Raw genomic sequence first — 16,168 nt, 5'->3', positions numbered from 1 at the left:
TGTAAAGCAGAGGCGATAGACCCCACCGCTATCCCTGAATTTGCCCCACTCAAGCTCGATGGTAGGATATTACAAGAAGAAATTCCATATAAATCAATCTTGTGGACCTACAAAACGTTAATTAACAATATCCCAGATAAGCTAATGACCCAGCTAATGAGCCAAGTGGGAAACCACGACTGGACAGCTGCCGGACATTACTGAGAGGCCACCCCAATGCACCCTAGGCAGGTCACAATTAAACTGGGACTGAGGCTAGTGCTGTATAAAATCCTGCACAGAATATACTTTGATAGGGTAGAGAGCACGTTCACGCCATGAGGAAGGCGGATACGCCTAACTTTCTATGGTGTATAATGGAGTGTGGTACATACATACACACACTGTGGGACTGCCCCCTGATAGAGCAATACTGGAGACAGATACTGGGGGAGCTGGGAAAGATAATGGGAGCCTGCATAAAGAGAGACGCCATGTATGTGCTGTTGGGTGTCTCCACTGAGGTTTAACTCCCTCGTCATGGACTCTTACTATGCAACCTGGGGTTGGTAGTGGCCAAGAGAGACATCGCTAAACACTGGGGGGCCCCAGACCTTCCAACACTAGCGGAATGGAGGGCGGGCAGGGATTTATACATGGCTGCGGAAAGAGTGACATACAAGGCACGGGCTGCTGCAAAACGTTCACTAGGAGCTGGGCCCCATGGTTAAGATATTACGGTCTCGAGGTTGAAAATGAGGAGACTGGCAGCAATGACCCACTGGCCTGAAAGACACTGAACCTCCTCCTGACTTGGAGTCAACGTGGCAAGGGGGGGAGGCATTCACCCTGTTCCTGAAGTACTACTAAACGCAAATGCTTTCCATATACGGCTTAATACTTTTACCTATATCAAAAATGTTAATCCATCGAGGGAGGAGCCTAGCGCTTGACCAAGATGGCCGCGTGAGCTCAGAGCTCCCGAGACCCTCGCGCCCTCCGTCGACTATCCTGTCTCTAATCCTGTCGGTATGCATGGCATCGTGTAGATGATTGGTCAGGGAGGTGATTGATGCTACCCGCGGTCGGATCGCCCACCGGGAACCGGACTTACGCCTGGCGGAAGATTGCGGCCTATCTCCCGGGGAAGCCAGGGGCTAGAGTTGGCTGGATGCCCGACTCCTAGTTGAACAACAACGGCCAGGCGAGGTGTGAACTGTCGGACGGAGGTCCCCGCTCTTTCACTTTCGATTTCGCTCCCTTTGTCAGCCCTGCCACTGGAGAGCTCTGGGTGGCTTTATTACCCCAGGGACGCTCTGCAGGCTACTCTGGCGGCCCACGGCAGAACTGATCACTCCTTATTCCTCTCCTTGAGAGGGACCTGTCTTAACTGAACCGACCTGCTTGGAGTCAACCATGTCGGGCAAAGCAGAAGGGGATCGGCTGAAGGCTAAGTCTACCAGGCGGGGAACTTATACCCAAGTCAACAGCATGGACCGATATGCTCTGCAGAAGGGATCACCGAGTGGATCGAGCCAGGCGCCGGATGCCCAGAAGGAAGACTCGCCTGTGGCCCCGGAGCTCTCCCTACAGGATGTCATGGGCGCGCTCGAAGGGATGCAGACTTCGATTGGGAGACAGTTTGAGGCCCTGGCGCATAAGGTGGATGCCATTTTGGTGGATGTCAACCTGATCCGTGCGGACTTGGGCAAAACGAATGAACGGGTTAAGAACTTGGACCTCAAGACCACGGGCCTCACTGATGATGTTACGGAACTGCAGACCGAGGTTCGTAAGCTGAGGACCGAGAGTGATCTCGTCGCCCGCCGGCTGGAGGACTTTGAGAGCCGGGCCAGGCGTAACAATGTGCGCGTCATCGGGGTCCCGGAGTCCTCGGATGAGGCTTCGGTTGACCTGCTTGTTGAGGACTTGGTCCTTAATCATCTGAAGCCTAAGGGACTTGGGAAGTTCTTTGCGGTGGAAAGGGCCCATAGAGTGCCGGGCGGGAGGCCCAAGGCGGGTGCCCCGCCGAGGCCGATCGTCGCCCGGCTCTTTCATTTTCGAGATCGGGACGCTATTCTGAAAGCATCGAGGGTGACGGGCCCAGTCCCCTTCCAGAACGCGTCGGTGAATTTCTATCCGGACTTCACCCAGCAGGTGCAGAGGCAGAGACAGGGCTTCCTGGGGGTGAAGCGGCGGCTCCGGGAAAGAGACCTGAAGTATGCCATGCTCTTCCCTGCCAGACTGCGGGTGGTGTACGACGATCGGACATTCTTTTTTGACTCTCCTGTTATGGCCGACGAATGGCTGGACGCCTTGCCCCGGCGACGGACGGGGGACGACACTGCCGAGGATGGAGACAGTGGCTGGGATGGACAGGGCTGGCATCTCGGAGCCGGTCTGACTTGATTTGACTATACTTGAAGACTTGCATAGAGTGCAGTAACTGTGGAGGGTTGCGGGAGGACGAGGGGTGCTCTTTTCCTCCCTTAGGGTACTTTTTGTAGACTTTTGGTTTTGTAGGGCGACAGGCACACTGCAAGTTGGGGGGGCTTTGTAAGCTGCAGCAGGGGTGCAGGGTGGGGGGAGTTTCAGGGATTTTGGGTTTGTTGTTGGGGGGTTTATTTCTGCAAGGCATGATGCTTATTTCCAGGGCTGTTCCATGGTGGCTCCTCGGGTGTGGGGTGGGCCTCTTTCCGTTTGAGGATGGGGGGTAGGGGCTTAAGTGTTATAAGCTGGAATGTTAATGGGTTGGGGGATCGCATTAAGCGGGGGATTGTTTTGCAACTCTTGAAACGATCAATGCCGGATGTTGCCCTGCTGCAGGAGACGCATCTTATAGGTAATACGTGCCATGCCCTGAATAGGAAGGGGTATAAATTCATTGCACATTCAGGATTCTCATCTGGGTCCAGGGGTGTGGGCATCCTAGTTAGAGCTTCGTTGCCATTTGAGGTGGACTCCACCATTGTTGATGATAGGGGGAGGTTTGTGGCGGTGGCGGGGCGGTGGGAAGGACGGACTTTGGTTTTAGTTTCGGTTTATGTCCCGCCGGCCCTGCAGGCCTCCACGTTTGCAGATCTGGGTAGGGCCCTGCTGGATCTCCCGGGGGGAATGCTTGTGGTGGGAGGGGATTTCAACGCGGTTGGCTCCGGCCTGCTGGATAGATACCCGCCCAGAGACACAGGGGGGGCTCAGAAATGGCTTCCAGACTTCCTAGACACGCTTGGCCTGATAGACTGCTGGAGGCTCCGGCACCCCACACAGAGCCAGTACACGTTCCACTCTGGGGCACATGGTAGCCTTTCCAGGATTGATTACCTGCTCACTCTGGCCGCGCATGCTTCGTTGGTATCCGAGGCGAGGCACATGGCGCGCGGTATTTCTGACCACTCGCCAGTGTGGATCCGGCTGGATCTAGGTCGGGAGGGAGGAGGAAGGGTGGCCCCTATCAACCCGTGGTATTTCCGAGACCCCAAGATGCGCAGCGCCCTGGTCAAGAAGGTAGATAATTTTTTCAAGGACAATCAGGGAACCGTGGACTCGGCAGTGTCGCTGTGGGAAGCCTTTAAGACCGTGCTTCGGGGGGAAGCCCTCTCCCTAGTAGTGGCTGCCAAGAGGCGTAGAGATGGCGAGATTCTGCAGGTGGAGGAGGAGATCGCGGCTCTGGAGGGAGCGATGGAGGGGGAGGTTACGGAGTCCTCACTGCATGAGCTTTGTTTGAAGCAAACTGAGTATAAAGACCTGGTGACGAACGCCGCTAAGACCCTCAGTAGGGAACAGCAGGGCCGACTGTATGATGTTGGTGATAAGGCAGGGAAACTCCTGGCGTGGCTGGACAAAAAAGAACAGGTCAATAGAGTGGTGCCAGAGTTGACGGGAGAGAGGGGAGAGGAGATTGTGGAACCTGAGGGGATTGTAAAGTGTTTCTCGGACTATTTTTGTAGGGTTTATGCCTCTGCGTCGGATAGGCCGCCCGAGGACTCGTGTAACCTCCTCCGTGATATCGAGTTGCCCTGCCTCTCTGCTATAGATAGGGACGATTTAGATGATGACATAACGGTCGACGAGGTGGCGGGGGCTATCCGCGCATTAAACTCGGGTACGGCCTCGGGACCGAACGGCTTGCCGATCGACCTGTACAAGCTGTTCCCGGATAGGGTCGCCCCTCACCTGCGCGCCATGTTTTTGGAGGCGCGGGGGGGTGGGACCCTCCCGTTGGATCAGCGACTGGCGTCGATTGTGGTCCTACACAAAGAGGGTAAACCCCGCGATAAGTGCGCCTCATATCGGCCTATTTCACTTCTTAACGCGGAGCCGAAAATTCTGGCTAAACTCCTGGCGACTCGTTTGATTAGGGTACTTGGCGACTTGGTCCACCCGGATCAATCCGGCTTCATCCCGCACCGAAACACAGCGTTGAATCTTGGGCGTCTTCATGGCGTAATCGCCAGGGCGGGCACGCTGCGTGAACCGGCTATTGTGGCGTCTCTTGATGCCGCGATGGCCTTTGACACGGTGGAGTGGGCATACTTGTGGGCCGTGCTGGCCAAGTTCGGCTTTGGCCGCGGTTTTGTGAGCTGGGTGAGGTTGCTGTACGAGGGGCCGCTAGCTAGTGCTGTGGTGAATGGTCGGGCGTCGACTCCGTTTCAGCTTGGGAGGGGTACTCGGCAGGGTTGCCCCCTGTCGCCTCTGTTGTTCGCCCTCGCCCTTGAGCCGCTGGCTGCGTGGATACGTTGGCACCCGGATATACGGGGCCTTCGGTGGTCGCCTGAACACGAGGACCGTATTGCGCTCTATGCCGATGATATCCTGTTGTATCTTGCCTCACCTAAGAAGTCACTTATAGTGGTCTGTGACGTACTCACATCTTTTGGTAGGAACTCGGGTCTCGTCATCAATTGGAGCAAGTCGTACTTGTATGTTCTTAGTGGCGAGGTTCCACCGATCCCTAGAACATGTTCGATACAGGTCGCCCAGCAGGGTTTCGTGTATTTGGGGATCTTTATCTCCATGGACTCTGCTGTGCGCTATGAGAAGAATCTGCTCCCCCCCCTGGCACGCCTGAGGCGCGATGTTGAAGGTTGGCGGAGGCTGCCGCTCTCCCTCGTTGGGCGTGCGGCCCTGTTCAAAATGATGTCTCTTCCCCGCTTCCTCTACGCCTTACAGAATACCGTGGATTGGGTGCCGGCCAAATACTTTCGGGAGGTCGAAGGCCTCCAACGGACGTTGCTGTGGGATGGGCGGCCGCGAATTGCTATTGCAAAGTTGACACTTCCATGGTACGACGGGGGCATTGCGCTCCCAGACATCCGACGGTACTATTGGGCCACACAGCTGAGCGCGATCAATCATGGGCTTTATGGCCCTGCCCTCAGCCCTGGGTATGCCATGGACAGGTGGTTGCTGCGTGGTGGTAACTACTACAGGGCGTTGTACTCGCGGTCCCTAGACTCGTCCCTCACGGGGCCCACCGGTGTGGCAGTGCGGGTGTGGAAGATGGCAACTGACTCGCTGGGCTGGAAGGATAGGCTCACCCTCGCTACCCCGTTGTTTGAATCGGAGAGATTGGGAAGGCTTTGGCATTCAAAAGGATTTGATAAGTGGGACCTGATTGGCATCTCCAGGGTGGGTGATGTGCTGCATAAGGGGAAGGTGAAGTCCTTTGAGGAGCTGCAGACTGAGTATGAGCTGGGGCCCTCCGAGTATTTCAGGTATATTCAGATGCGCCACGCCCTCCGATCAGTCCTCGTGGAGGGTGAGAAGGTGCCTGAGTCCTCTCCTTTGGAGGACCGGGTCCTTGATGGCCATATGCCCGAGAGCACGATCTCGCTCATATATAAGAAACTGATAAACGTCCGGGCGGACATGCTTCTGGGGCTGAGGGACCAGTGGACTAGGGATGGCCTCGAGTTGGATGATGAGGACTGGCAGTCAGCTGTTTCTTCTCCTAAGGAGGTTGCGATCCCGTCGCGTTTGAGGCTGGTGCAGCTTAAAATACTGCACTGAGTGTATGTGACGGGGCCAAGGCTGGTCCACATGGGGTTCTCGGAGGACGGCCTGTGCAGGAGGGGGTGTGGTATGGTGGGTACTTTCCTGCACATCATTTGGGAGTGTGGTGTCATTGTGGAATTCTGGAGGAGAGTCCATGCAGTTATGGGGGAGGTGACGGGCATTGCTGTGCAGCCGGAGGCGCGGTGTTGTCTCCTGAATGTCTGGGGGCCCACTGACCTCGATGAGGCGCGGACCCAATAAGTGACTCTGGGTAACATGGTCGCTAAGAGGGATATCGCGCGATTGTGGGGCTCCTCGGGGCCCCCCACACTGACTGCGTGGAAAGAGAACATGGACTGGAGCATGTTTAGGGAGAAGACGGTCTATTGCTCTAGAGGCCGCCCCCGGAAGTGGCACGCCATCTGGGGGCGGTGGAATCAATACAGGGGGGGAATATGTCTTGCCCCTGATTTGGAACCTCCCGAGGAACAGCTTTCCCCCTGACCTTCTTTCCAGCACAGTCTGGTTTATGAACTATTTGGGCCTCTGCAGTCCCCATTCTTCCTCCTTACACTATCTTGTAACTGGTGGATGAGTGGGGTCCGGGCTCCCCTGGGGGCTCTCACCATGGGTTTTTAGTGTTCTTGCCTTGCTGGGGTTTGTTGTGAGTTTTTGTGTTTGCTTAAAATTGAACCTTTGCACTTCTCTTTGTACTGTACTGGGGACGCATCACTGTTTCTAATTATCGATGCTGCCGAACCTCCGGGTTGTCGGCTGAATAGCTGTGTCCTGATTTTTAAATAAAGGTTTTTCAAAAAAAAAAAAAAAAAAATGTTAATCCATCACGTGAAATGTATATGTCATCCAATGCTGGTCTACTTTGTGTTAATAAAAACAGTTAGGAAAAAAACTGTGATCAATAATGGACACACGACTCAAGTAGGAGATCCAGACTAATTTTAGAAAATCATACTTTGTAATTTATTATCAGAATATTTATTCAGCAGATACTGCATGGATACAGTTGGCATAAAAACATTATCACCAGTAAAATCCATAAAAGTTCTTTAAAAACATTGCAGCATTACTTGTGTAACAACTCGAAGAATCATCATGGGTCATAGTATTTTACAGTATAGCCAAAGCCATTGACTTATATCCAGTAGCATCTCATTAAGAAGGATCAATACATTAGAGCGTCAGGATACAAATTTGCACAAAACCCATAACTAGCACCACTAGAAAATACAATTTGGCTCTCAGAGACCAACACTACTCTGCTTGATTCTTCATACCCTCATTAAAAAACGGTACAAAAACAACACAATCAAGGGTGTTGTGTCAGATATTAAAATTCTGTAGGCAACCCTATATCCAGGCGTGCACTGGACCGCTCTAGAGGTCCACGTTCACTCAGGCCCGGCTGTGTCCTGGTGCTACTCTGAATGGAGAGTTGAAGGACGTAGAGTCGTTGTGTTACTGGAGGGCGGGATACTGGGCAGCCGATGCCATTGAATGTGTCAGGGGTCACTGTAGCAAGAGATCCCCAGAGCCCAGTGGTGATCTGAAAAGCTTTGTGTAGGCCGGCAGAGGTCCTGCTTTGCCCAGGGGCGTCTGGGTATGACAATCCTCATGAGTTTGATCAGAGCGCAGCCCCCATCTATGAGATGTCCCTGTATGTGTGGTGCGGAGATCTCCCAGATCGGGGGGCTAGTGGAGATGGCCCGCTCTCACCCCCCTCACGGCGCCGGAGTCCGCTTCACCCCCAGGCTTACCGTGTCGGTGCTGCGCGCTGTTGCAGGTCAGTATAAGGATCATTGGTCCCTCCAGGAAGGGTATATGAACAATGGTACACAGAACAAAAATAAGCCCTGTGATTTTATTTTCCCCAGTGGAGAAGCAATACATTTATTAAATATAAAACTATTGAAGGACAAAAAGCTAAATTACATGTGTAAAAGGTTGGAAGTAAGCAGATTTCCAGACCTCAGGCATTTAAGTATAAGGTGACTTTGTGAAGGAATACAAATTTCAAACAGTCACATTTAAACATCTTATGCTCCACAGAAGATCAAGTGAGCCAGTTTGGAGTCAAGAGGCAAAGGTCGACGACGTTTCGATCCCCACTAGAATTGGGGGATCATCATAATGACACAAAGTTTTATGCCCAAGTGATAGCCTTTGAGTAATTGCAAGTCAAAGTCACGGGAGGGAGATAAGGGAGTATCCGGTGTCAGGGAAGCGGGCGCTTAAAGGCCTTTGGCCAGAGTGTGTGTGCAGCTAATTATTGGACGCTGATCGCAGAAATGTTAACAGGAGTGACAGCGACGAAGGGGAGCCTTCTCTGTCTTCATGTATATATCCTGCTTCGGAGCGCTGATGAGGTTGGTGAGAGTTTGGGCTGTTAAGTGTACGGTGGTGTGATGCAATCGTTTCCTGTGGTCCAACACTGTCCCGGCTGTGCTGTTGCAGGGGCAGGCTACCCTCAAAGGCACTTGAGACTCACCCCCATGACTTGATCTTGTTCTGTCGGAACTCAGTGGGCCCCAGGCAGCCCTAATCCAAGATCTGTGCTGGGGAAGTGGTTCTGTGGGGCACACCACCAGTGCAGGTGCAGACAGTCTTCTGCAGGGCGGTAATGCCACGTTAGGCCATATCGCCGACTTCTTGGCAGGGGGGAGCTTACTATGTGGCGAAGCAACCTCTAACCCCCATAGATCCTCAATGCGGGCTCCGTCAGCCTTGCTGCGTCGTCTACGGGCAGTCTGCTCTCAGGCCTGCTGCTCGTGGTCCTGGGATCCAGCGAGACCATGTCCTGCGGTATGATGCCTCCGGGTGTGCCACGTCTTCCCTGCGAGCGGGTGCCGATGTAGCTGCAGGGCCCCCACTGGCTATTTCCAGGCCACCTGCTCTCACGTATAAAATCCAGCAAGGTGGGCCAGCCGCAGCTCCTGCTCCTGCAGTCTTGGGCGCCAAATGCTTGTATCTGGGGGGGGCGCCTATGCTTCTGCAGTCCCCAGGGCCAGCACTTGATTTCCGCTGCGGGAGGGATCTTCCGGGGGCTGGAATCTCGGTGGATCGGGTGCTGTGGCAATGCTTTAGGCCTGCCGGGGACGGAGCATAATCGAAGAAGGTCCGCTCACGCCACCATCTTAGCCAAGCCCCCCGTAGGGTACCATTTTTATCGGGAGACTTTTGGGAATGCTGGGTGGGTGGAAGTTTGTGGATCCGCACAGATTCCATAACTTTCCATCACAGAAATGTGAGCAAAATGTTTTTTATTTTTTAATGTTCCATGGTGGCCACCACATTTAAATCAACGTGGTTTCCATCTTGGATTGGTAGAACAATGCCATTCGGACATGGCCACCTATAGTGGTTTTACTGGGCAGCCATCTGGGAATGGTATTGTGCATAGCATATTGCTGTACCTTTTTTAGGATAGCCATAATGATGTTTTTAGGTCTCGCTGAGCCAGCGCATGCGCTGCTCGGAGAGAAATTTAGTGTGTGAGTTTTCAAAGTGCTGCCACAGGCTTTTGGTGGCCTAGCGCTTGCGTTCACGCCCGCGTGCAGCCGCCATGTGGCTTTCCTCCGTCACGGGTCATTAAGTGCAGCCCGTGATTACTTTCACTTTTACGCACCACTCGCCTCCACTTTTTGCTCGTGCTTCTTGTTTAACTTTAAGCGCGAGGCACGCGCCCTTGTGTTTAACTTGTTTTAACCCTTGCAGTGTGTTTTCATAGTACATTTCTGTTTGACGTGTCACCTCTACTACACACGGTACGCAAACTCGGAACGAAAATAAAATAAACACATCCGAGGCCAGGTTGTAGTTGGGACATGTTTACTAAAGCGTTTTCTTTTTACTTCTTTTGCATTCCCCAGAGTTTCAGAGAATGCATGGGTCAAGTGCTGTGTTTTCTGTGTTTCGACCCGGGACATGCTTTATGCACGGTGATTTGTGTGATGTGCTTCTGTTTAGTTATCGTTCGCCTCCAACCCTCTATTGGAGGCTGCCAGGTTAAAAGACTTCTTCTAAATAGCTGCCTGGGACCCCCAGAAGACGCTAATCCCGAGACTACAGTTTGTCCCTGTGCAATAACCTTTAAACATGCTGCAGGGTAACAAGCAATTGCTCTAAGTGGGCGCAAAAAAACTTCAAAGAGACAATGCTAAAACTGACATCGTTCTTTTCAGTCATTTGTAGAAAGTGGTAAATTTACCGCAGTGCCCGTTGCCCAGCTGTAGTGTAAGCACCCTGATTGTCATGCTTGAAATGTCTTCCTTAGCAGTTCTTCGGGACACTTTTAGGCCTGCGGCACTTTTTGTGCAGCTTCCTCACATATGGGATGGCATTTGGCCGTGCGCCTGGCTTTCACTGTGGCATCCAGACAGCGCCGGCATTGTGCCGATAAGCTGTGGGGCTTTTTTTCATGTTCATAAATTCATTTAGTTAATTTTGTGGCAATTGCCTTTGACGGGATTAATCGCCTCTTTAAGAAGAGCGGTTTGTTCTGCACAAACAATGCGCCCAATTTCCCCAGAAGTACATTGCCCTTCCCGGAAGCGCCACTCCAGGATGAACCCGGCCCCCAGGTTGCGTTTGCTTTCTTTCCTCTGTTGACATTTCCCTCCCGGGCCTTCTCCAGATTCTGTTACAAGTGGACAAAGCACTACAGCAAGTGGTTGTGTGTATGGAACACCCTCTGTGGAGGCTGCAGTGTTGTGTCGTTCTCATGCGGCCTGGGGAAGTGGACGCACCCCCAGGGGGGGATTTGCTAGCTTTTCAGAGGAGCGAATACATTTTGAAACAAGCCCAAAACTTGAATTAATTCTCTGCAGTGGGGTTTACAGTGTACCGAGCGCGAGTGTTTATTTTATCCTCCAGAGACACCTCCATGCATAAACTGGATGAAACCACATGGAGCTTATTTCAGGCAAATAAATATTCTATGAACCTGGCAACGAGTTGTAAATAAAGATGTGTTTTTTAAGCTCATTCTAAAAACTACATGCAATTCCCCTGTTGTTGTTCAGACACTCCTATTAATATTAATACCTTTGTTTTATAGATAGCTTCATCCCGCACCTCGGCCATTTAAATCCTGTAGATAGGTATTACAATTATTAATCACTTATTGATATGGAGTATCCCGTCCCCGCTAGGCAGATACTGTTCTTTCTGAAATTCGAACTCCTAGCCAATAGATCTCCACAAAAATCGCCACCTAGCGCTCAGCTCAGTAAACCAGACAATTGCTCCCAAGTCGGTAGATGCTCAACCAGACAGGATGGAATGTTGCCAGGTTAGCCAGTATAACTCTTCTTTTGACCTCTTGTCGTGGTTTGGAACTGTGCTACAACTAGCCCGGCTATATATTCAACTTTATTTTCAAATTTAATTGCCCTTTTCCAATTAGGCCGCTTTGCCTTTAGGCATTGTTGTATGGCCATGGTTAACCTATGTCTGTCAATAAGTAATAGGTTATTTATTTCTATGGTAGTAAATGCAGTGTAGATTGCTCATATAAATAATGCAAACTTCCAATCCAAGTTAAAATAAAGAGCTGAGACTTTAGTAAGGAAAGTGCATCACCCTTCACCCTGCTTCATCCTGCCTAATCTAGGGTCAGCCTGGTTAGCATTCATGCATTAGCCTAGGTGGCGGATTCTTGAAGTTGCTAACGAGTCCATGCACTTCTCTCTGACTAGCCCACCTCATACAGGAGGTCTGCCCATGCCCTAGTATCGTACCCAGAGTAGCTGCTTGGATTCATATTCTTTTTAGTGGATTGCTTTCAGGTCATGGCTTGCACTCATTAGATTTGGTGTCTGACTTCTGTTTCCTCTGCGAGGTTCAGGGCGGAACTACACGCAATCAAAACTGCACTACTGCATTCTTCTTTTCAGAACCGCAATATACTGTGTACATCTCTATGTATTTTGGTGCAGTATGTGCATTTTCCACGCATTGCTTAGCAAATACAATACATGTACTCCCATCTAGAGCAGGCTAGATATGGTTGGTCGAATGAATGAAGGTGATTAAAGCCCGCAAGATGGTTAAGCACTCACTTGACAACTGTGTGAGATTTGAAAGCCGTGAATTTGAAATTTAGCAGAGTCAACTCACCCTTCCATCCTTTCATGATTGATAATCGGAGGCCTGTGCAGCTAGTGCATGAATCCACTGTGCTCGCTTACTGCTATTGGAATCTGCTAACTTTAGAATGCAGACATCTCTGAAACAGAGATCCAAAGCTTTGATTAATTCCAAGACAGTTAAGTGCAAAGATCAAACTGGATCAACATATCAAGCTAAGATTAACCCAACAAGCTTAGACCCATGCGTTGCTGTCTATAACAATACTGGAAATTATAAACATTTTTAATCACCATAATATTTTTTGGGCTTTTTACAAAGGCACCTATATTTTCTGTGACACCTTCAGCTAACCCTGATTTTATGATGAATTTTGATAAAGGTCTGGAATATATTGTAATTTCTTTAAAGTGCTCACTGTCGCTCTAACAAAGGGTGTTGCTAATACCCATGTCAATGATATGTCATGTAGCTCTGAATGATTCAAGATTTGAGTCGCCTTTGCTGGGGTTTGAACCTGTCACTAATTTATAAAACCAAGTTATTATATATATTTTCAAACTTCTAAATGATGTACAACAGTGCTTCCCAAACCTTTTAGAACCACAACCCAATTTCTAGAGCGACAAACATTTGCGACCCACCTAGCTTTAACAGACATGAGGCGGGAGACATTTTAATGTAACTAAAGCATCGCGTGGCAGCACACTGTCATTCACAGATAGTACATTTTCCACTAAAGGGCCACTTAATTTGCACACCCATGCATTTTTACTGATAAACTATATTATACACAATTGATGTGTGGAAATATTAAAATATTTGATTCCATCACACTTCAAAATTACAAAAAGTGCTTCCTTTTTGCTTTCCTAACTGCTGAATGTGTACAGTTCATTCACAGGCATTTATCTTGTGTTCTGGGTTAGAAAAGATGATACCCCTTTCCGTTCACGCTTCTTCTACCCCAGCAAGATTATCACATACTTTTCTTTCTGTGACTGCAAAGTGAGGAGTTTGTAAACACAAATCCACATGTTGAAACAGTGAGCAGTAATTTGTCAGAAGAAATAGCTTGAAATTTGACCTCTGTCTAATTGACCTCTGTCCTTGAATCGCAGAAAATGTGACCAGATAAATACAGAATCTAAAAGCATCTTTATTTATTGCTTGGTCTTTCCAACCAACCAAGCATCACCTACATTTTTGGAAACACTGAGGTAGAAAGTAAACTGTTTTAGTCCACCTGTGTATATGTTAAAAAGTAACACTTCATAGCACACATTTAAGCTTCTTCTCCACCCAGATCTTTATAAACGCAATGTTTTCCTAGTTGTACTACTGTGACGTTTTGGGAGACCCTGCCCGTTCTCTCCGAGTCACCTACACCTTGTTTACATTCCAAGATCCCCCTTCTCCCTATCCTTCTATGCACTTCAAGTTAAAACATGTCGGCATACAGACTCTCAAATATCATCTATGGCAGGTAATTGCCAGCTAGAGCCTACCTTGCATCGTCACTGGCAAATCTTGGTCTAAACTCTTTATGGGACACACAGATCAGCTATTTTAAATTTAAAACAATGGTGAACAAACTAACCATGCAAGTTTCAATGCCGACTGATAAAGAAGCATACTCCAAGTGACCCCACGGTTGGATAACAATAGCCAGCTACATCGCGCTGAAACCCAACTCTACCTCTGCTGTGGGTCTAATGCTTATATCAAAGGGAGGTTCCTGAAATATCGCCTGGGGTGCCTCCCCTCACTCTCACATCTGCTGCCACGGCAACGTGTCGAGGGACGGGAGCTTTGCTGGCTATGCGGACAAGGACCTGAAACAATGCTGCACTCAATCTATCTATGTAAGACCACACTGGAGGATCGTAAGATTATGATAAAAAGTGATGTTCAACAGCAGGGGGCTACGTCACAGTTGACAGGCCATTATAGCCTATTTTAAATCAACGGACACAGAAGCTGAATTGCAGACTGGTCAAATGCCGTATGAGAGTTGAAAAAACATAGTCAATAGGTCTCGCCTTTGGGACATTAGTGTTTATCCATGCAACAGTTGATGTTGCACCAAGGATATTGTGCTGCATAATTAAATACTTATAAGGTCCCAAAGGCTAGACCTATTTGCTATGCCTATGCTTGTTAAATGTAGCACCTTCAAGCTTCTCGTTCACGCACACAAGGCGCTACACAACACCGGACCAACATACCTCAACAACCGAACAGGCACCCATTCAATGCCAGAATGGGTAAAGAACTTCTTGGTGAATGAAATGCCAAAGAGTGCATCCTGCACCTCTTGTTCTGAGGTTAATTTTAGGTCATTACTGGTGGGATCCAAATGCAGTGCAAGCGAGGCACTGAAATGGCAGAATCTGTGTGCATAAGATCGTCCCTATATCCAACGTTTCTGGCCAAACCACCCTATCGAATTTCAACATTGTACAGAACAAGTTGTATATCAAATTGTCAGCCCACAGACACATTTTCATATTACCTTACCCTCTATCCTTGATATTTCCAGCCCATTTCATTAGACAGGATTCCCAAAATGTGCTTGTTTTCTTGAGGTAATGTCTCAAACATAGCGGTTATTAATGAATCATGTGTATCTCAGCCTCTTGACCATCTGTACTGTATCGCTGCAGTCAAAAATACATGTAAATAGTTATGTATTGATTCTTGTATTTGAATTGCATGTTTTTTCTATTTACATTTCTTACAGTGTATTTTTTTCTTTGCAGTGCGCAACAAAACCCACCTGCTCATGGGGCTGACAGCAGTTCGAGGGACGTATTTAAGAATTTCTTTGTGGATAGAAGTAAGCCACATCCATTTCATTTTTACTTTGGCCAATTTTCATATGCTCCTTCAAGGCCAGTGACGGAATCAACACCCGTAGTTTGTGCTGTTACTTAGGCGCATTGCTCTCAATTTAAATTTACTCCAGAAAATTACATAGTTATTTAAAATCATATTTCACTGTTTTTCCACTATTAGAAAGATTACTCCCAGGTTGCAGAATTGTAGACTCCCACAAACAGAGGCAAAAGCTAGTACTTGCATTCCACATGTAGTTTCCAGAGGCCGCCATACTGTTTCTTTCCCTGAGACTCCAACCCAGTAGCTTCAAACCGCTAATCCTTTTCCATCCCCACTAGCTTGTGTCACGTCTTATCTTCCTGAAGAGGTGTAAAGAGATTACCTTGCACAATTTAGCCCTTCAAATGATTAGAGTGGAGTATTCAATACGGGTCTTGAAGACCGGGATATCTGACCTCTGCCTTCTTTCTTGCCGCCCTCAGACATCTTGTTGTGGGAAGTAAGGGTACAGTTAAAATCCATGCAGCTAACACTGGCAAGGGTGATAGCCCGCCCATTTTACTCCTCACTCAGGCCAGTCTTCATATGAGAACAATGCAGTTAGAACAGCAATAACAGTGAAAATTGTTCTGAGGCGAGATATGTTGGAATTAATCTTGATGTGTTTCAACGCACTGCTCAGTCTTGAATGATGAACATAGGAAGGATTTTTTTGCAAGGGTGAGCTGTTAAAAATGTTTGTGACATATTCCGCCATGGTAGGCTGCTGCTCCTTCACGGATGTTCCATCAGCAGGACTTGGCATTAGGGATAACCCTACCAGTATTCCAGCTTCAGGAAGATGAGTAATCAGAGTAGTTTGTTGATGTTCCATTGACTAATAGGATTGAAGAAGTAAATATGACAATAGACGTGTAATTTGTCAGCAAGAAGAGCAATGTATGGACAAGACTACTGTGTCTTGAGGCCACAGCATTTGTAAGATATCTGTTTTTTGAGTATCGGACCATGGAGGTTTCCCTTTCTGCACCACAACTTGTGAGAAGGAGTATCACTGCAGTTTGATCTGTCCCAACCATGAATGGGAACTAAAACTTGTTCCATGGTGGCCTCTCTGATTGATCACTGGGTCTCGACTTACAAACACAGGGCTTAGTTTTCCAAAGGTACTCCACCCTTGGATTCCAAAAGTGATGCTTTTGTTTGATGTGGAGCTTCCTTTTATCACCCTTGATTCCCTCCTATTTCA

General features: G+C 48.9%; 1 protein-coding gene across 5 annotated transcripts in view; it reads left to right on the top strand.

The window, feature by feature from the left end:
* CENPC (centromere protein C) overlaps positions 1-16,168 on the top strand; it is a 1,046,742-nt gene that overhangs the window by 87,824 nt on the left and 942,750 nt on the right. For all 5 annotated transcript variants that reach the window (XM_085636509.1, XM_085636507.1, XM_085636508.1 and 2 more), the window contains exon 3: positions 14,841-14,917. In XM_085636509.1, the coding sequence (XP_085492635.1) occupies positions 14,841-14,917 (77 nt within the window). The remainder of the gene's footprint in view (positions 1-14,840; positions 14,918-16,168) is intronic.

Source organism: Triturus cristatus, chromosome 2_1, assembly GCF_964204655.1.
Source record: "Triturus cristatus chromosome 2_1, aTriCri1.1, whole genome shotgun sequence".
Taxonomy (NCBI): Eukaryota; Metazoa; Chordata; class Amphibia; order Caudata; family Salamandridae; genus Triturus; species Triturus cristatus.
This window is presented reverse-complemented; position numbering and strand designations above follow the sequence as displayed.